The following is a 21,251-nucleotide window of genomic DNA, read 5'->3' as shown; positions in this document are numbered from 1 at the left end:
AATAAAGATCTAAGGAATGGAAATAAAAATCTAAGGAAAAGAGTAAAGCCTGAGATGGGAAGACCTAAAAACCTCCGAAAATAAGATGGAGAGGCTTAGAAACAACATGTTAGAAACAACACTGAGATCTGTTCAGATGAAGTAACATAGGCATCTGATGTGGCTGATTAAATTCAAGACACAGAGGGATTCAGACTGACCTAAGAGCTGAGACTGCCTCAGATACTATTTAGGCAAAATAGTACTGGAAATGTAGATTGGGTGTTTGTAATTAAAAGCTCGAATGCAGTTAATAGCATCATGTAATTATGTGGAATGCCTTCTGGAGGAAGATAAACAATTTCAGTTTATTATGGTTTTCTCTCCCATTCTCTCACAAATGGGCCCAGGACCAAACTGCCTCTCAGCAGAAAGCCTTCCATCCCTGCACTCATTCAGCAGGTCATATTTAACCATCTTAATATACTTCCTGTACACTCACTGGTGGACCCATTCCAATCAACACTCTATAGTTAAAGTTTTTAATGGCACTCCATTTCTTACCCACCTTGCCTTTTCCACTGCTCATGCTACTGCTGAAAATTCCTTTGTATCTTGTCTGCTTTTTGTCTCTCTGTGCTAGTGTTTATGCTGAGCTATTATTTCCAAAAGCTAAATTTTGAACACTCTCACCTCATTCCAAAGTTCCCAAGAAAAGCCAGAAACACTATGACAATAATTCTCATGAAAACCCAAACAAATAAATCAATTAAACAACACTAGCGTGATTCAGAAAAACAGAGATATTCATGCCCACATCAAAGAGTGACACAGTAGTACTCGCCTCTCCTTTTTATTCTGATATCCTCCTGTTTTCCCTCCAAGATATATTAATGCATGTTTTCCCAGTCTATCCAGATTAGGCAAGAAACTGTTTTCAAAGACACAAAATGACTGAGGATGAAGCGGGGCACCCACCCAAGCACGTGAAGTCCCATCAAATTTCCTTTGATGCTTAAGCACCTTTGAAAATTTGCCCTTGAATGTCTCAGAACAAGGGCTTACCTTTCCTGGAAACCAACATACATTTGTGAGTGTCATTAAAACCTACAAGACTGGCAAGAATGTGCTTAAAAGACACCAGGATAGAACACAACATAAAAATTGGGTGTAATTGGAGAAAAGCAATCTGAAGAAAAGACATTAAAACTTCTGATTGTTTAGGAAAATTACTGGGGAAAAAAAAAAAAAAAGCACTTTAAGATAACTCTGTTTTCTGGAACTGTTTCCAAAAGATCTTAGCTAAATTCCAATGTTTTTCTATGCAAATTCAATAGCTATGAAGGCATAGCATATATCTTCCAGCAATAGAGTTGTCCCTTGTATAACCTCATGACTTAATAGTGCTGACAAATGTACAAAGCTTTCCTAACAGTAGGACCAATGGAGTTTGGAACATGTGTAGTAATGATTTAATGTAATGAGATGATTAGAAATGAGATTTTCTTACCATAATCAGATGCCCAATCGTGCAGGCATAAGAGAGACTGCCAGATCATAATACAAGTCATTCTTATCTTTTTCTGCTATGGAAAAAAGGGGAAATCTTTCATGCCACTCCTGAAAGAAACTAAAGGTCATCCTTTGAGTAGTATCCAAACCTTTTTCTTTCTTAGTATTACAAACAAATTGCTGTACTGCAAAGTCCAGTAGTTTGTCAGTAGTTCATTGCTCCATGCAGCAGCAGAAGGAACAAGGCATGACAGCAAGTATTTAATTAATTGACTCTAAAATTTCTGCAGATTTGGAACTCCCTTTGTGTTCCAAAATGACTGCTGGTAACAGTGAAAAGTTCAGCTGCGGATACATGTGTTCATGTGAAGGTACAAAGAAACCGAGCACTAGTTTATCGACAGAAAGGGAGGTCGTGTCAGCCAGTACATCACAGCAGCACAAGTTAGTATCCAAACTACAGCTGACATCCTTCAAGGAGCCTACAGAGGCTCACTCAGAACTGATGTCTCCTTTTTCCCTTCTATAATGTATTGGCTATTCTCTGTGCTTTCTGCAAAATAAATTACAACCTTTCTTCAGTATGCTAGCACTCCCTGTTCCATTTTGGTTATCTTTCCCCACTCATAATTTATATTAAGTGAGGAATATTGCTCTTTCTTAACAAAAGATTACCCTTTTAACACCACAAAATGATCCCACAGTATAGTTTATGGCTTGTGATCAATCTTTTCTAGCTAGCACTGTGCTGTTGCAGTGTTCTCACTGCTCGGAACATCCCTGGCATACACAGCAGTCCCTACTGGCACACACTGTTCAGCTACTGGGATAGCTGTATGTGGTTGGCTGCCCAGAGGAACGCATATAGCACTAAATGGGTAACTGTGAAAGGTGTATGAGATTAGGATTAAATCTTTTATTTTCCCTCCATTTTTTTTCTCTTTTGAGGATGAGTAAAGTACCTGGCACTGCTTCTCTCACCTATGAGGTTTCAAAGGTGACCACTGGAAAAAGCAAAGGAAGACAATGACTCATCCTCCTTAGTTACTTTGTGAGCTCTGGGGAGTGCAACCACAGCTAACTTTTGGAAGACTGAATTGAGGTAACATACACCCACATTAACTTCTATGTGTAAATTCCTCCCTCCAATCTAAGGAGAAAAAGTACGTAAGATACCCTTCACGGTACACTTAGATGCTGCATTCATCTCAGATCTTTATATGTAGACTACAAGAGGCTTTGGAAAATGTTTAAAAAGATAAAAGAAGAGAAAAACCTTCCCAAATGTGATGGTTTGACAGAAGGGCAAGGATCAGCCTCTACCTCTTGCTATACCACCCTGCAATGTTTTTCTTTTGAGATTCTCTTTTTTAACTGCAACTGAAAACTGAAGTTTCCAAAGTAGCTAGAATCAATTACATGAATGTGTAACAAGTCCGACTAAAACAGGGGTTTTAGTTGCTATTTTATCTGAAAAAATTAAAGTGCAAACATACGCAGCAAAACTGTTTTGGCCTTTCTCTTCTTCAGTATAAAGAAATGTTAAAATTTAAAACTCCAGTATTTTTACTGAAATAAAGATTATTCTTACCACAAAGCAGTAACGATATCTCATGGCATAAGTACATCTCCAAGTGCTTTACTGTGTATAAATTGCGATGATTTGACTCTTTCACAGATCAGAAACTGTTCTGCTGCCTGATATCACATACAGTTAATATTGTATTTTGGGGGAAAATGCATTTGACATTGTAGAATTTATTAATAAAACTGAGGATTAGCATAATAAGGTCAGGAAATATAACACTAATAGTAAGCAGTCAAAACCCAAATACTATTTTCTACTTTGCTCAACTGTAAGTACAAGAATGCAGCAGCTAATTGAATTGAAAGAAATATTTCAATTACAGACCTTTTAGACTGTTTAAGTGCTATATTTTAACCAGAAACTACCTGATATTCAGACTGTACATACAGCTTGCAACATGGAATCCTAAATGATATTCAGTTAACAGTGTTGCAGGAATTATTGTTCCTACTTTGGCTTTCTCTCCAGAAAATCACTTTCAGCTAGTTTGGAATTGGACCATATATAAGCATGAATGAACAGGATAAAGTCTGAAACCTGATAGCTGCTAAATGTTTATGTAATTTTAAACCAAATTACTGCCCATGTTAGCTTGTACTAACAACAGGTAGGGAAAGGATGCTTGTGTTAAGAATGCATGAGAAGAAAAACTGAGATAAAAATGGATGCCTACCAAATGCATAAACATGATGTCCAGAAAACGAGTGGATTGTAAAGAACATCCTCTCTTCTTCAGTAACAGATGTTGCTGAACTGATCTAAAAGCAATACATAGCTGTATGGGTCATAGGGTTCAACCACAACTGAAAACATGTTTAGTGGCCTTTTTAGTTAAAGGAATGGAATCAAGGCTCTTATTGAACCAGGAGACAGCTACAGAAAAAATGATAGTCTTTTTTTAAACTCTCTGAGCACACTGAAAAACCTAGACCCCATAGTAATCAGGCTTACATGCATAATTACCTATTTCCTCAGTTACACTAATGGTATTTTGGAATCTGATTACTAAAGTAATTGAAAACTAATTTTTCAGATGAAAGCGCTTCAAGCAAAGAGTAACATGGATGGCAACTGAGACATCTGCATATGCTCAGAGATATAAAGGTACAAAATTCAAATATGACATTAGAAGAGAAGAATACCTCTCATTCACAGTATAATTGCACATGCAAATTCACTAGTGAAATCTGTTTGGTGCTTTTGCACAATGTTAAAAATATGATAGCAGGAGGAAGTATAACTAATTCGAAGAAACATTTCAGTTTTTATCTTTTCTATAAATCTGGTCTTTTCTATTAAGAATGTAGATGTTAATAATTTGAATCTTTTAACGAAAGAACTTTAACACAGTCTGAATTATGCTCATCTACAGTACTTCATATTTTCACACTCATTTCACACTAATTCATGTGTTACACTTTGTTGTTGTTGTTGACCATTGCAGTAAGAGGAATTGGATTGTGACTTTTTAAGAAGAAAGGGAAAAAGGGAAATAACCTAATGGATCTCCTGGACTTAGGCTAAGCCTAAGCCTACCTGCCTATGCAATGTGCCAATACTACTAAATCCATAGAAATCAGAAGTGTTAAGAAAAACTTTTAACACTCTCATAGAAGAAAAAGAGATGAAACTTTTCACCATCTTCTCCCATGTGCTATGGGTGGGCTTTCTCCTCTAAAACAGAAGGAAGTTGCTCTATGAAGGAAACCTTCTCCACAGAACTCTTTTATAATCTAGGTGAAAAGAATAAAGATTTCTCTAGCAATCACAATAACTCTTTTATCTTCTTCACTGCATTAACATCATGGATTTTATCCAAATAACAATAGCTTGTGAGCCCCAGGATGCATACACAAGGGATGTTTAGATTACCAGTTAAGTGCATATTTTTGAGGAGCTTTTACAGGACATGTGAAATACGCTGAAGCAGGAAGATAAACAACTGTGCAATGTAATAAGTGTTCTTAATGTTATTTTATTAGTTTAAAGGAACCTGAAGCCTCTTACAACAATTGGCATCTTATAGTTCAGAGCCACTGATGTACACCTACTTACTTTGCATTGGCTTCCCTTGGGAAGTTGTTGAGAACAACTACATACAGTACAGAATTAATCTTTTCACCCTTAATACAGCATGTAGATTAACAAAGTTCTTCAAACACCATGTATAAGGGAAGGAAATAACCTCTAGAGTCTACAGTATTCCCGCATTAACTGGTTTTCTATGTTTTCCTACACATTTTTTTCTTTTTTGTCTTCTCCAACACTGTGAAATCTGGTTACAAAAAAATCTCAACTTAGACATGCTACAAAAATCAAATCATAAGTGAGTCATTATCTGACTGGCATTAAACCTTTGTGCTTAATGAGGTTTAATTAAGAATATACTCACAGGAGAACACTACGTTAATGTTTTCATTTGTTTGTGTCCTACAGAAGTAAGAGGATACCATGCAGAAACAATGCCTGGCATTGTTTTGTCTTGATTAAAATTCAACAAATTCAGCAGGTTACATCCACGGCTATGCAATACACCAACACAATGGCATCTTCCAGTTTCACCTCAACAGTGTCTTGCAGAGGTTCATTTTGTACCAGCACTCTAATTTAGCACATTCTGAGAGTTAAAACTTCGGTTAGGAAGGGGCAGTAATGAGCTGCTAGACATGGACCAGCTCATACATAAATGGACCATGTAACATACAGTGTCAGCTGAAACTTTTGAATTGTGGAATTAAATCAAAATAATGCTTTCAATTTGGCAGCAGCATATCTGACTAAGACTAAAGGGATGCTGAAGTCAATAAAACTCTGTAAAATAATCTTAATGCAGAATGGTACTTTTGAATTATCTTATGCAACACGGTGAAGTACATGAATTGCAATGATAGAATGATGGACTGAGCAAAGAAAAGATGCTTTCACAGTGAGACTTGAAACAGACAAATTATGAGTCAAAAGGCAACTTACGTGGTGATTTTAATACTTTAAAAAGGTATAGCTTTAAAAGCCCTCTACTCCCCATTTTAGATAAAAACTCTCACTTCTGTAAATATTAATCAGTATCTCTAGAGTAAACCCCTTATATTGAGTTGAAAGAAACACAAGCCAGTTGAAGTGTTCTTCTGGGAGATGCTTGAGGGAGTGTAGTCAAATTTCTGCTTCACTGACCTTACAAATCGTCAGGCGAGGACGTTACTGCTTCAGACTCTGTATTTTGCTTTGCCATGATCATTGATAACACATATGTGCTGAAAAAAATATAACACTGATTGCAACAGCATAGTTGATGACATTATTAATTAATGATTTGTTCAGAAATACTTTTGCTTGACCAATCTAATGATCTTGTAATTACCTCTTCCTTTCCACAGACCTCAAATTGAATTTTGGTTTCTCCTTCTAGCTACTGCAAGTTTTCCCACTTGCAGTTCCCAGCTTTGAGGTCCACTCCTGGGAGTACCACAGGAAGCAAAGGCAAGGCTTGCACATTTTTCTGTCATCATCCCACTGAGAAAAGGGGCAGGCCACATAGCAGTAAAAGTCCAAACCTGTTTGAACTGTAGCCATGTTTCACTTTTTACTACTCTTTCTGGACAACACTTGGAATGGTGGACCAGTGAAGCCCTAGGCTCGCAGAAGACAGACGTGTAGCGGAGGTATGACTTCTGCTTTTAGGGGGAAAAGATGGCAAGAAAGCATTCACAGTGCTAAGCAGTCACTCCTTTGGATTATTCGAGGTTTTTCAGGAAGTTCTACACTCCCTGAGCCATGACATTAAGGCTCGAGGGATGAGGTGAATTACAGAGTATTTAAGACACCCTGAAAAAGTAAACCAATGATTTTTAAAATTTATTTTTTTTTAAAGAAACTTACGTTTAGATCTCGGAAATGCTCGTTGTAGTCTAAGGCGTAACCTACCACAAATAAATCTGGAATTTCAAATCCGTAATCTGTATTGAGACAAATAACAAACACCATCAATACAGGATCAGTGGCAATTATATAGCCTTTAAAGTCATGTGTTGGTTCTCTGACAAGCAAACTATAGATTTATGCAGTCAGTTGAGGTTATATTGCTTTTGACTCTGATACATCAAGGTCAGCAGTAGCCCTATAATCAGTTTTCAACTCACAGTTCCCATCAGTGACAAGGATTTGAATAGGCAGTGGAGAGTAGGAGACTTGTGTACAATTGTCACTGGCACAACAGACACATTGTGGAAGGAAGCCAAAAATCAGAGCTGAAAAACTCTGCCTACATTTGGAAGCTCCATTAGTTTATGAGTGTGGTGACAACTGTCCAGTATCACGCTAATGATGAAAACAATGTACAATTTTAATTCAGAAGTAACTTTCAGAGATTTATACATTTTCTTCTGAGATCAGCAAAACCAATTTTGCCTATTATGCTACCAAAACATGTGAAATGCTTCTGAAAGCCCAACCTTTGAAGACTCATGCATATGCTTGAAAAAGTAAATGCGTGCAGCGTAGCTGAATCATACAATTCACACACTTGAAGCTAAGCACAGGCATGTGTCTTTTTGTGGTGAAAGTCTGTGCAGCATCAGCATTATACAAAACAAGACTCTCCAAATGGTTCACTAAGTAACTAGAGCAAAACACAGCCTTATGGACACAAAAGCAGGTCAGCATAAGATTTTACACATACTCAAGTAAGGAATTTGTTCCATTGTTAAAAATTGTGGGTAATAGACACTTTGGAATCATAAACTTGGGTGAGGAACTGACACACCACTGTCAGTGATTTACAAGGGAGATCTTTGATGCTTTATAAAATTCATCACCGTATGAATAAAAAAGGATAAAACCTGTTTCACTTTACAAGTTACTACATAAAAATATTAAACTACTCTTCATGAAGTAATTTAATTGCATTTTTAATGTGTTTAACATTCGCGAATCCAGGTAAATGTACACTTAAATTAACTGGATTAAATTCTAAATGTTAAAAATACCACTGTATAAAAGTTGTACAACAAATGTTTAGGTCACAGTTCAGATTACTGGGCTACAACCACAGTGCCATGCCCAACATTAAGTAACTTTTGTTTCATAAAGATTCCCTTCCTCCCACAATCCAAATCAAAGCCCTTCAGGCTGCTTCCTGGTACTCACCTGCCTACTCTCCTTCCACCCTCCTCCCCAGCTCAGTTGACCACAGCCTTCTTCAGTAGCAAATACTGGTTGATCTCTTCTAGATGGATCTATTATTTTCAGTATTTAGCCACATACCTGTTATTAAATCATTCATTCTAGTAAATCTAAAATTACAATAGCTTTGGTATAGCTCCACTTATGGCTTCATCATAGCACAGTACAAGTACCAATAATTCTGAGATAACTGGTGCTGGTGTGACACAAACAGAGCAGCAGGAAGAAGTTTAAAAAGCCCAGTCTATCTTTTGCTTTTTGGAGAGTGGGATCTAATTATAGTAATATCACTGATATTATCAAACACCTCTCATGTTCAGATGGAATCAATCCTGCAGCTCCTCCAATGAGATGCAGTGAGGAAGAAAAGGAAGAAGTGGACTTTCTTTTCCATATAGTTTTCAGACACAGAAGATAAAGCACTCACCTTCTACGGACAAAATTAAATGCTTTCATAACTTCCCTATAAAGTTAGTACTCCGCAGAAAACATCAGACTATAAGGAGGCTAGGCTTTCCAAACCACAATTATACAAATCCTTCCATTGCATCCCATGGTCCCATTGACAACTGATACTTTAAAATGCTTCCAGCAGTCCAGAGAGTGTTATTAAAGGCAGTGGTAGAAAAAGTGCTAACTTTTTGTACTGTCATGTACAGATTTTCACAAAGATACTTACAGTCTGGTCTGTACCCATCAGGCCGAGATGTTCTTTTCACCAACAAACTGTAATTAAAAACAAAAGAAACCCCATGTAAAACTAGGTATCTACCTGAATAACAAGCATAAAACCTATTCCTTTTACCAATAAACTTCTGAGCCATGTGAATCACTGTTCTTGTTCTGCTTCTCCCAACAATGTCCTGATGGCAGGGAAATAATGGGTGTGCTCCCCTTCAAAGTCCATCAGTGCCAGCCTTAAATGGCTGAAGGGTCATTGCCACTGCAGAACAATACAAGAGCATTTCCTCTCCCTTCCTCCACCCTCCTCTTAGTGACTCAGGAAGCTCCACTCCAGAGCTCCCCATGCAATCACAGCATCAAATTAAAGCAAGATCTCAGAATGGGAACCTCCACTGCGAAATATGGGCGACTAATTAATTACTAAGTTTTGTGATTTACTCACCTTGCCACTTTAATCATTTTTGGCTTGTATTTTTCTATAGTATTAAGCAGAACCTTCATAGTCCTTCCAGTTCCAACAATATCCTTACAAAACATGAAAAACAGAACAAGTAAAAAACAAAGGAAAACCGAAAAGAGGAAATCTGGACAATGACTGAGCAGTTCCACCTTCTTATTCTGTGGAAATGATGTATTTTTCCCAGTACATTGCAAGCCGCTCCAAAAAAGGCTATAACTGAGCTCACACTCTTTGAAGCAAGCACTTTCTACTCACAACATAACCAGTTAAAGGACTGCCCGCTTCCTCTAGAAAACAGCTATGTTTCTAGTACTTGAGATGTAATATGGAACTGGAGATGACTTTACTGGGCACTGCAAGGCTGCAGGGATCAGACTTCTCATACTATGCTCAAGATTACAATATGTCAACATCTCTCCATGTCAGAGCTATATCTGTCCTATTTGCTGTTTTATCAGTCCAGCACATATGAGTGTTCTCCAGAGCTGCTGTACCCAACCTGATCTGAATGAGATCAGTAGATACCTGACTACAAAATTGACCATGACACAGAGAGCAGCTGCTGGTCCTGAACTCTCTGGGTGTGGATTTTTCACTTTGACCACTGCACCCCAGCTGTCTAATACCATTAACAAAATTTGCTGTGGACGTTTTTCATTTCAGTAAGCATTATCAAACATGGAGCTCCTAGCAGCTATGCAGGTAATCAGCCATCTCTGTGGCTGATGACCTTTTTCCCCACCTTTGCTAAAAAAGACATTTCATTATGCTGTCCAGCTTACTTCCCACACAAGCACATCGGGCCTGATGTGCTCTCTAACCATCCCAGTTGCTTCTCCAACAATTTGAAAGAGAATCACCTACATTAATTAAGAGAGAATTTGCAGCACTGGTGAGGTGATACATTCTTTTTCTCTAGAACTGAAAATCTGTTGCTTTACACCAGCAATGTACCTGTGATGGGCCTTCCCCAGGAGACACTGCGGGATGCAGTGCTAAGGAGTGGGACTTGAGAGAATGACTGACATTCCCAACCAGTGTGTGAACAGCCCTGCAGTTGTAAAAGCACATGCAGGGCTATGCTACTGCTTCAAAGTTATGCAGCTGCGAAGTGCAGGGCATCACAGCAGTTGATTCATTGTCCTCCAAGGAACAGAACAACTTGCAGAACAGGAGTTGGTGAAACCATGGGAAGAACAAGTCAAATGACGTAGAAACAAAGACTCCCTGGTATCACAAGGCAGAGTACCAATTAGAGAGGCAGCAATGCAGTGTTATGCAGTTGCAAGAAGACTGAGATGTCATTAAGCAAATCAACCCCTCTCCCTCTTCACCACCTCCCAGCTGAAGAACTATAAACACAGACGGTTTTAGATACTGAACACACAATGACGACTTGACTATGTAACTTTATCCAAGTACAATATGACATAAGCACCCAACTTACCTCCACAATGAGGACATTCTGAAAGAAACAAACAAAAAGGAACACAATTACACACTATTCAGAAACTAAAAGAAACAAATGCTTGGAAAAGTGAAATGAAGATAATGCAACACGGCAGGACACAAGAAGTTTCCTGTTTCATTTTTGTGCGCTAATAAGATTAATCTCTGCAGTCAGGGGCTACCACTTTATTCAGCTCTATCTAGATTACCCTATCTGTGCATCCCAAATGGGATGATCTTCATTCCAGTACACCTGTCTGTGTACTAGAGTGTACCAAATAGTTCGCTAAAATACTATTTCCAATTTTAATGAGACAACAGCAATAATATTCTTACTCAGAAATAAATGCTCTTCCTCCCTTCCCCCACCTCCCACAAACCTCACAGTAAAGGATTACAGGCTAAGTTGTGCCACACATTCTCTTTCTCCCTTCACGCTCTTTCTCTTCAAATACTGCTGCTGAAATCAATAGTACTATTTGAAGAGAAGGCGAGTGGTCCAGTCAAGAGCAGTGATGTGAAGACAGCATGATCACACTGGCTGATCTTTTTGCTGAAATGGTTTCAGGAATCACAATGACTTCTGTTCTATCAAAAGCAGTAATAAATCATGTCCTTATTAGGAGAAATAAAAATCTATTTGTTAATGAGCATTATCATGTGCATGTTCAAAAGAGTGGTCTTTTATGATCTACTTTCTGAGGTGAAACCTGCAATAGCAAGAGGAAAGTAATTTCACAAATACCTATATCTATGTATGTATGTATACATCTTGCATGCATGCACACATTGTACATCCCATAAAACTATGACAGTTTCATATCCATGCAGTATTCACCAGACTAGCTTACAATCCAATTCTTTTCTCTCAGGTTTGTTGGCATTGTTATGTACATAACATGGAGACGGTCTAACGTCCTTTTGAGTCACAGAATCCCAAGGCTGAGTTCTGAGAATGACTCAAACACCATGGAAAACAAGTGTGTGAAGGGAGTGTGCTCATTAACAGCACACCTTAGACACTTTCCTTAACGGATAGGTACATTGTACATCTTTTTTTAATCTTCAAAACAGAAATTATTAATCTAGATTATCCATATTTATATTCATACTTGCAGTTCCTCCTAACAATCACAGTGCTTGGTAGGAAGACATAGCATGCTTCATGCATCAACCACTGCAGAAACATGTTACCACACACTGTGTTATACCTGGACGTTTCTTAAATGGAAAAACACTTGGTAAAGGTGTGGAGGGAACTCCCAGTAGTAGTTCAGCAGGTGTCAGCAGTGGAGATATCGCTCAAGAAAGCCACTAATTTAGACTGAGCTCTGGTGGAATGTGTATTAATCTTGGAGGGTGGCTCCATTTTGGTGTTTTCATAACAGGTTTCACTGGTGGTTATCCTGCTCAGCACTCCTGACTTTCAACCTCTCAGCTGCTGACACAAACAGCTCTGGATCTGAAAGACCTAGTCCTGTGGAGGTAAAAAATCAAAGGCCTCTTAACAACAAGTCCAAAGATGCCCTGCCTCTAGAGGTTTCTTCCCTCAAGAAAGAATGGCAGTATGTCAGTCCTCTAAGTAAGATGAAGAGACCAAAACCGTGTTCAGGAGATGGTTATGACAGGTGTGCACATTTTCTTGAAGGAAGCCGTTTGGAGCCAGTAAGGGTTTGGTTCTCATTTGGCTTCCTGGATGAAGTCATAACTAGGAAAAACACTTCCAAAGAGTAGCCCAGGACACCTGGGTCTGAGGCATAAGCAAATCACTTGATGCAGTCAGTGGACACCTGAAGATTAAGTGCAGGAGTAATGGTTTAACCATCCCTAGGGAACTTGAACAGCTGGTAATACATGTAAATATTTATGTGTGTGTATATACACACATATATATGATACAGGGAGAGAGCAGAAGAGTTGACAAGGAAAGAATGTCACTAGAACTGAAGACGGAAATGAAATCCTGTAGTATCAGCAAGCAGTCCAAGATGACTGTGAGCGACACCTGGTAAGAGAAGTTGAACTGACATCAGCTTAGCATCACGACCTATTCTGCCAGGCTTGTGCATCTCTTGCTGCTCTTCATACTGTTAACAAGGAGTTTCCTCCCAAAGGAAAAGCACAGATCTTCTAGTGACAAGTCCTCTCCAGCAGCTATGGCATGAGATGGGACATACCAAAACTGACACGGCAGAGGGCTGCCAAGCCCTGCATTAGCAGGCTATGTCAAGGTGCAGCAAAGGCTGGTTGCTGCCTGAATGAAGATGTATTGCCTCAGTTTCCTCTTCTTCAGATTAAACAAGCCTTATTTATTCAGTATTTTCTCACAAATCAGATTTCCTAGCTTTCTGATCATTCTTTTGTTCTCCTCTGGAACCTGTCCAGTTGCTCAGAATCCTTCTCCAGTTGTGGTGCCCAAAACCAGGGAGAAGCCTTTTCCAGGGTTGAGAAGAATAAAAGAACCTCTTTATATGCTTTACAAATAATACTGCTTTCTATATATTCTAGTACGTCTTTTATGAAGGTATGATGTTGTCTCATGTGCAACTTATGATCCACCTATCATCTCCAGTTCAGACCTGTTGCTTTGTCAATCCTTCTTCACCTGCGTTTATGCAAAAGATTACTTCTATATAAACACAGAAGTTACTATTCATCTTCATTGTCATTACATGTCATTCTTTGAACCAAATTCTTAAAATAATTTCTTCAGATCATCTTGTAGTATTTTCCAGGTAGTATCACTAGCAGTAAATGCTAATTCCATCTTTTCAATCGTGAATTAAATACTGTATAGTCCCTGGAGAACATGCTTTAACACATCCAGTCTGACAGTGAAGCATAATTAACTGTTTCTTGAGAACAGCTTTCCAACCAGTTATACGTCTGTCTAATAGAAATTTAATCTTGTCTACATTTCCTGATCACAAATGACTCAAGTGAAGGAAAGAAGACTAACATGGATCCAGACATGCCTGAAGGGCTTGTCTGGCCACAAGAGTGATAGTCACCTGCGCATGACTTCAGCTGAAGTGTAAGATCTCATATTTATTGACTAACTTGAGAAAGAAGGATATTGGCAGACCCTAGAATTGTCTGAACAGCATTCTGTTGTTAATTGCCTCTTCTCCTCAGAGTCAAGGAGTCCAACAGTTGCAAATGATATACACTGGGAGATTTGGTCCTTTGAAAGTCCCCTGAATCAGGCAGCTGCCTAGGTCAGGAAACACAGACTCCGTTTTGATCATACATATGATTTTCAAAACACTGAGGAGGATCTTCTATGCTATGGAGAAATCCTGTATGTAAGCAGGTGGGTAGTGGAAAAGCCACACAAAATATTTAGATATGAAAACATTTTGTATATATAAATAAGCAGGCATTGTGATTGTTGAGAGTGATACATTAATCCCTGTTTTGATTAGGCAGGGTTACTGTGACTAAAGTCATCATATTTAAGTGTTGCTTATGACTGAAAGAATGCAAACTGTTTTGCCATCCTCTTGTACCAGGAACCATCTCCTACAAAACAACATGATGTGCTGGGAAACTGACTTTATTGCTGCCTATTCCCTTCCCCTTCCTGTTGAAGCAGGCTACTGATGGAAGGGTTCCAGAAAAGGGATGGCATAGCAGACTAGTAGAGGAGCAAACTGCCAAGAAATATTTTGATATACAGTATCCAAGGCTAGAGAGTGGTGGTGTGTAACTAAAACGGGTTGAAATAGATTAACTTATCCTTGAGCAGACGGATAGAAAAAGATATAAGAAGAATGCAATGTCACCACCATCTTAAATGCACAGCTGGCTGCATCCAGCACATTTGTGAAAGGTCATAGCTACATGAAGGACGCTACTTAGCTTCATCATGAAATCCACCTGTGACCTGGTGGGCAGGAGACTAGTGAAACTCATAAGCTTGGGGTGCTACAGCAGTAACTAACAGCTGGGCAAACAATAGGAAGCTAAAGGATGCTAAAGATTTTTTTTCAAGTGTGTTTGAAGCTCCTTTACCACATAGATCAAGACTGTTTTGTCCTTTCAGACATATCTGAGGCAATTTCAGAACAGGAAACCACATGAAAAGAAAAACAATCCAGCCTTCTGGCATGCACTTGGTATTTTCTGTCCATTTTTGGAGCTTGAAGAACAGGAAATAGGAATATTTACTGACATGTTGACTAGACTTAAGATGGCTTAATTTCCAAGTAGAGCCATCTTCACCAATACAATTGCTTCAGTCGTGAAGTATGTCCAGAAATCTAATAATGGTACTAATATATCTTACAGTGAGAAACAGAGAACAGTCAGGTTTTTAAAATATGTCCTGGAAAGATTTCTTATGGAGTCCAAATAAAGAAAGGGCTATGGCTCAACTCTCAGAGACTGAAACACCTTTCTACTGAATCGTTGCAAGAGAATCAGGAACTTTCATTGCTGGTGATGGATCAGAGGAATGGTTGGGAGCTGATGATAAGGATGACTGTGATTCATCCTGTGTTTACAGATGCTTCTACCACATATCTGGCAGGAAGTATGCTGGTGCAAAGTAGAATCATGGAATCATAGAATATCTGAAGTTGGAAAGGACCCGTAAAAGCAGTCCTAAAATTGTACTCTGTGGTGTCAAGTGCAAAGGGGTGCTGTGAATTTTAACATTCTCCAGTTTTGAGTGATAAGGGTGCACACAACTTGTGACTCTGCACATGGCCATTTGTACTGAGCAGAAATAGTATTTGTGGTGTGAGCTGCAGCTACACAACAATAAAATTTGTGCGGTCCCTTTTTTCTGTGCATATCCCTTTTCAGACAGTATTAGAACAGTTCATAGCAGCATGTCTAGGGACATCTGGAAAAAGCAGGAGTTTTTTGACAGTATTAGTACTATATAAAATGAAGAAGAAATAATTTCTAATCCCTGCACTCCATGTGAATTTGTCTCACATGTTAAAGAGACACAGTTTCACTTTTATAATAAATGTCAATATATCTGTGAGTTTAAAAATTTTTAATAATGGACTGGAAGTCTGGAAACATTGAAAATCTATTAATTTACTGGTTTTCAAAGCCACAGGAGCGTACACATGGCAAGAAAGTAGACTGTTATTATAAAACACGTAAGAAAAAACCTAACTTGTAATAAGCTGAAAAATACTCCAGCACTGAGTCAATACATTTCCATTGTTTACCTTCCTACAGGTCAGTCATAAATGGAACAATGTCAGCTAACAAGACCAAGCAGAGTAATGAGATCATGTAAGCCTCCTGCCTGACAGTGTTTAGTACTATGGAAACTATTTTTCACCTTCCTGGAAAAGGATAACTTTTTTTTTTCTGGATTTTGGTTTTATGTTCCATTCAGAAGACTTCAAAGGAGAAATTGCTGTGCAATAGCAGTGCTTTGAAATTAGCACTGCTTAAAAGTTTGAGGGGAAGGCTGTCTTTGAATTCACAGAAAATGTAAGATTTTAACAAGATAAAATGCTAAGTTGCATATTTAGAAGGGGGGAGTATTTCCTGGAAAGCAGAAACCCTACTTAAGTAATCAAATAAACAACCTTACTTACTGCAATACTACAGCTAAGAGGACAAACACAGCCCTTGCATGTACAGCACAAAACTCAGGTAGGTACACAAAGAGGGTACTTTCTCCTTAAATGTTTCAGCATAAATCAGCAGAATAAATCAGCATACACATTTTCGTTTTCTTTTTTTTTTTTTAAAGCTGTTAAAAAAGTCCAAAACCAAACCAGAGAGAACTTAAGACTGAGAAAAGAAGAAGGATTTGAGACCTGGAAAAAAACCAGCTTACAGTGAAGTCAGGTTTGTAGCAGGAAGTAATAGCTCTTATTTTATTAACAGCCCACTTCCCAGTGGGAGAACATTTTTCATAAAAGAACTTTGACCTTTCAGCCCACAACCTCAGAGAGACCACAAAATACCTGCAACAGCTGAGCCTGGGAACAAACATCCAGAACTGCTGTATGCACCAGAAATCATGACTCGATATAACACTGGCTTTACAGCGCATTCTGATCTTCCACTGCAGCTGACCTCCACCTCATTTATCACTGTTCCACAGCTGATAATTTGCTCTCTTATTTTAGCTCAGAGGAATTCTTAACATTTTTATCTGTCCCTCTGCTCATAAGGCAGGTGATCATGTAGGGCAATCACTTTTTTCTCCCAAATTGTCTGATTATAGGTTATATAATTTTATATAGGTTAAATAATCATAATAGGTTATAATGAGGAGTTTCTCCCAATATGTAACTTAGCTTGAAGTGTGCTGATTCTGTTAAGACCAACAGAAGGATCTGCATGCTTGAGATTTTCTTTCTTCCAACTAATTCAATTGCCTAGAATTAATTTCCTATTATTAATTCTTCCTTCAAACCTTCTCTCATTTACATCCTACAGTATGCCAGTACTTTACAGCAGCCTCCCAATGTATTAGTTTATCTAAAAGAACTTAAGTAATGACTGGATGATAGGCAAATATGCAACCATATGGCAATGTAAATTTGATAACAGCAAGCTGCTCAATCTAATAGCAAAGGTATTAAAAAAGGCAACAATGAAAGGCAAAAAGCTATCCAAATTCAGAAGAGAAAACTAGGCTCACCATTTTAGCAATGATGACAGTTTACTGTTGGTAAAACATGCCTGAAGTATGGAGGCTTCTCCATCAAGTCTTGAAATCAAATTAGTTGGTAGCTCAAAAGAGAAACTGTAGGCACAGTGATGAAATTATCATTTGGGTCCCTTCAATCTAATTGCATAGAAGTTCAGACATAATATAATGGCACTTGTGGACCTTAAAACAAAGGGATCTTTAAACAAAGCTCTGTTTGTGATCAGAACAAATTAATGGAAAAAAAAGAAGAAAATAAAAGGAAATTTACCTTAATGTGGCAAGATTTTCAGAATTTTTTAAGGAAGCAATTCAAAAAGGCACATTTACACCAGTCTTGCAAAGCTCATTGAAAGTGAGCAGGTAGCAAGATTAAAAGAAAGAACAAGAACTTTTTCAGGTTACTTAAATATGAAACTCCTTGCCATAGAATCCGTGGGACTAAAGGCATAACTGGAGTTACAAAGAGATGACACAGACATGGATAACAATTCTAGCACAGCATGTATTATAAATGATAGTCCACATATAACTGGATTTTGGAAGTCTCTGTTCTTGCTGTGTGTCTTGTATCTTTTCCCTAGACGTGATACAAGTCTAGACAGACCTTTCATCCTATTTAGTATGGTTGTAATGGTGGTCTTACAAGGGTAGAAAATACATAGCAACAAAGCAAACAAAGGTTAAACAATTATGTATCGAGTTTCAGTGAAGAGGTCCAAAGAAAGCTACATGGACTGCTGTTAGAAATGAAATCATTTTATGGTATGCACAGGAGCAAAATCCATGCATCCTAACACTTCATCAGGACATTAGAAAATAATATAAAATACTTTTGAGAAACTGAACAAATAAGTAGGAGCTTTCTACAGGGTACTAGGAAAGGTCATGAATGTCTGAGTTTAATCTTTTCTGCTGGACTTATCCACATCTTAGGGCATTCCTGAAAGGACAGATACCATATCTCAAAACCGTTATTTTTTTTTTAGAGACTCAGTTTGATCAGTGTCAGCTGCTGATGGAAGCAATTTGGTCAGTGTGTTAAGAGTATATGCACACAGACTCCAGCTTCTGTAAGTCTGTAAAACTAGTTCAGTTCCTCCAAGAGTTAACAGAGTAAGGGACATAATGGAGCATGATGATACGCTCTCATGATGCTTTGCTCGTAGAGAGCATTGTGTTGAATGCTGTACACACACATGCTCTGCTTACAGCCATATTTACATCATGCTTCTGTTGTGCACCAGAAGTAGAGCAAATTACCATAAACTATCTAAAGGTAATGCAGGAATGAATCACTGTCTCCATCTTCTTATTTGAGGGGAAAAGTGTATTTTTCTGATCATCTGGAATTGGAAGAGGATTTTCTGGACACAGATTAAATCAATAGAATTATGAACACGTATGACGTAGAAGCAGGTAAACAGTGAGTGAGCAGAGCCCATGTGAAAAATGGGATAGCAATACTGGAAAGTTTTCTTTGTACTTTCCTTCCTCCAAAACACCGAAATAAGTAAATAATGACAAGCAGTAGACCAGATTACCTAAGAAAGAAGTGCAAAGAAAGGTGATTGACTTTGGGGAAGGAAAAAAACCAGTGTCTTTTACTGTGGAAAAAGCACGTAAGGATGGCAACTGTCAGAAGAGCAGGCAGTATAAAATTTAATTAAGAAAAAAAGCAGAACAACAAAAGTGATAAAAGATGGCAGTTAAGTAGAGGTACTGAAGATGTGGAATGTTTCAAGGCACATAAAACTAACCTTTGAAAAGATGAAAAAGCAAGGTTGCACATCTGATAGAAATACAGTAAGATGCAGAGATGAGTGGAGGACATGACTATTGCAGAAGCATATAGTGGATTTTGTATCCCTCCACTGTTATATAGTCTCTTATGTACATAATGTTCAAAAGTGAATTAATTGTTTTTTTTTTCTGCAAATTTCTGGGCATTATTCCAGAGAGGAATGCATACAGGGAGAGAAAGTACAACATTAGTCAAGGCAGTGAATACTGATGGAGAAAAAATAATAAGTATAAAACTAACAGAATTCTGAGAAACAAACTCAGAATGGTGAAGTAGAGGATAATATGTGTTACACAGCTGCCATATTAAATACTGAAATGCTAACACACTTTGGAGAATGCTAGGGAAACAGCTCTCAGAACTGTTGTGAGAACCTAGGACATGCAGAGAAAGTGGTTCAGTAGAATAAGAGAACTTAACCATAAGAAAAGAACATGAGATTGCAGTATGTTCCTGGAACATCTTCCTGTATGACAAGTGGGGCAAGAAAATGGTAGACAATAGATAAATTGATGTAGGTGACATGTATAAGGAAAGTTTGGAGATTTTATAGCACAAATCCTGCCAGAAGAAAGTGAGGAGTACTGCATGGTGGATATCTTCCTCTGAGTGAAACCTGGTTTTGATATGAGCTGATCAATCATTTTAGTGGAGCTTCAGAATACTGATTGAGTGTTCAGTCTAACTCAATGAAGTGCAAAGAGAATATAAGACATTCACTTTCCTGATCACTACTGATTACTACACTATGCTGATTATTGCTACACTTCTCTAAAAATGCTAAAACCACTGAGTGTCAATGAGATTTACTTAATATGAACAAGGGGATTCATTGAGAAGATAATAATCACTGATCCATATTACAGACAGATCGAATATCAGAAGTTCACTGGCTTCATAATTTTACCATACTAACTACATAACTACTTTGTTTTAACTGGAAGTTCTTATTAACCTATCAAATAAGAAAGATTTTGTCTACATTCTATGTTATGCAGAAATAGTGATAATGCCAAAAATATATGGATCTAATTTTGACATCAAATACATTACTCCACTGAAATAATTAAATGCAAAATTATATAGACTAAGTTTATGATTTTGTCCAACTTGTCTCATTTGCAAAAAGACAAGTCAAAGTGGTACAGGAGCTTTTTTGAAAGGTTACAGGACATATTACATAAGGAATGACATACACAGTGATTCCTGTAGGTAGAAACTCTGGACTACATAACCAGCTCCAAAGCTCTTGGGGTAAAATATATACCCATACAAGTATAAGAGGTAAACGGCAGTGATAACTCGTAACTCTGGTGCAGCTGAATCTACTGAAGTTTCTAGATGTTTTAAAATTTACTTTGTTTAAATACCACAAATACTTCAAAATGTTATGAATTTTTAAAGTATTATACAATGTGATTACAGTATTAATACAGGGTTATATTATTTGTTCTTTCACCTCATCTACATAAATTTCCACAGTCACCTTACTCTGAAACAGTGCCCTTGGTTTTCTGGACAGTTATTAATTATCTCTCCATTTTTCGAAATTTATTTCTCTGTACAAATATTAACGATAATTTTAACCCAAATGAGCATTTCAGCTTTAAAGTAATTGAAAACTAAGCAGCTACTTAACTATGAAATCAACTACTGAAAAATTTTATGTTCATCACTTACATCATTAAAGGAGAGATTCTGAAATTATATTTTTTCTGCATAGAAATGAATAGTTACAAAGTATTAGTGTCTCAAAGCCATTATCAGGACCCATTCTTCAAGTACCTTTATTCGTGATTCCTTCTTGCCTCTGTGACCTTCTTCACAGAAGAAGAATTTCATATCATGGATGATTTTTTTCAGGTAACAGTTGGAGTCTGTATGCTAACTCTCCTCTCAGAAATATTTCTCTTTTTTCATGGTTTGGATCATTATACATGTTTCCCAGGCTTATAATATTTTT

General features: G+C 37.7%; 1 protein-coding gene across 3 annotated transcripts in view; it reads right to left on the bottom strand.

Moving 5' to 3' along the window:
- Positions 1-5,038: 5,038 nt before the first annotated feature.
- The window catches only part of PRTFDC1 (phosphoribosyl transferase domain containing 1), a 45,853-nt gene continuing 29,640 nt past the window's right edge, over positions 5,039-21,251 (bottom strand). For 2 of the 3 annotated variants that reach the window (XM_062633590.1, XM_062633591.1), the window contains 5 exons: positions 10,849-10,866; positions 9,384-9,466; positions 8,937-8,983; positions 6,956-7,032; positions 5,039-6,330 (listed from right to left, as the gene is read on the bottom strand). In XM_062633590.1, coding sequence (XP_062489574.1) covers positions 6,283-6,330; positions 6,956-7,032; positions 8,937-8,983; positions 9,384-9,466; positions 10,849-10,866 — 273 coding nt within the window. In that variant the 3' untranslated portion in view covers positions 5,039-6,282. Of the gene's footprint in view, positions 6,331-6,955; positions 7,033-7,738; positions 8,339-8,936; positions 8,984-9,383; positions 9,467-10,848; positions 10,867-21,251 lie in introns of those variants that run through there. The other variant, XM_062633592.1, reaches the window with a different exon arrangement.

The sequence above is a fragment of the Pezoporus occidentalis genome, unplaced genomic scaffold (assembly GCF_034315485.1).
Source record: "Pezoporus occidentalis ecotype Australia unplaced genomic scaffold, CSIRO_AGI_Poc_V1 ctg40, whole genome shotgun sequence".
Classification (NCBI taxonomy): Eukaryota; Metazoa; Chordata; class Aves; order Psittaciformes; family Psittacidae; genus Pezoporus; species Pezoporus occidentalis.
The sequence above is the reverse complement of the archived record's forward strand: the minus strand, read 5'-3'. Positions and strand labels throughout refer to the sequence as shown.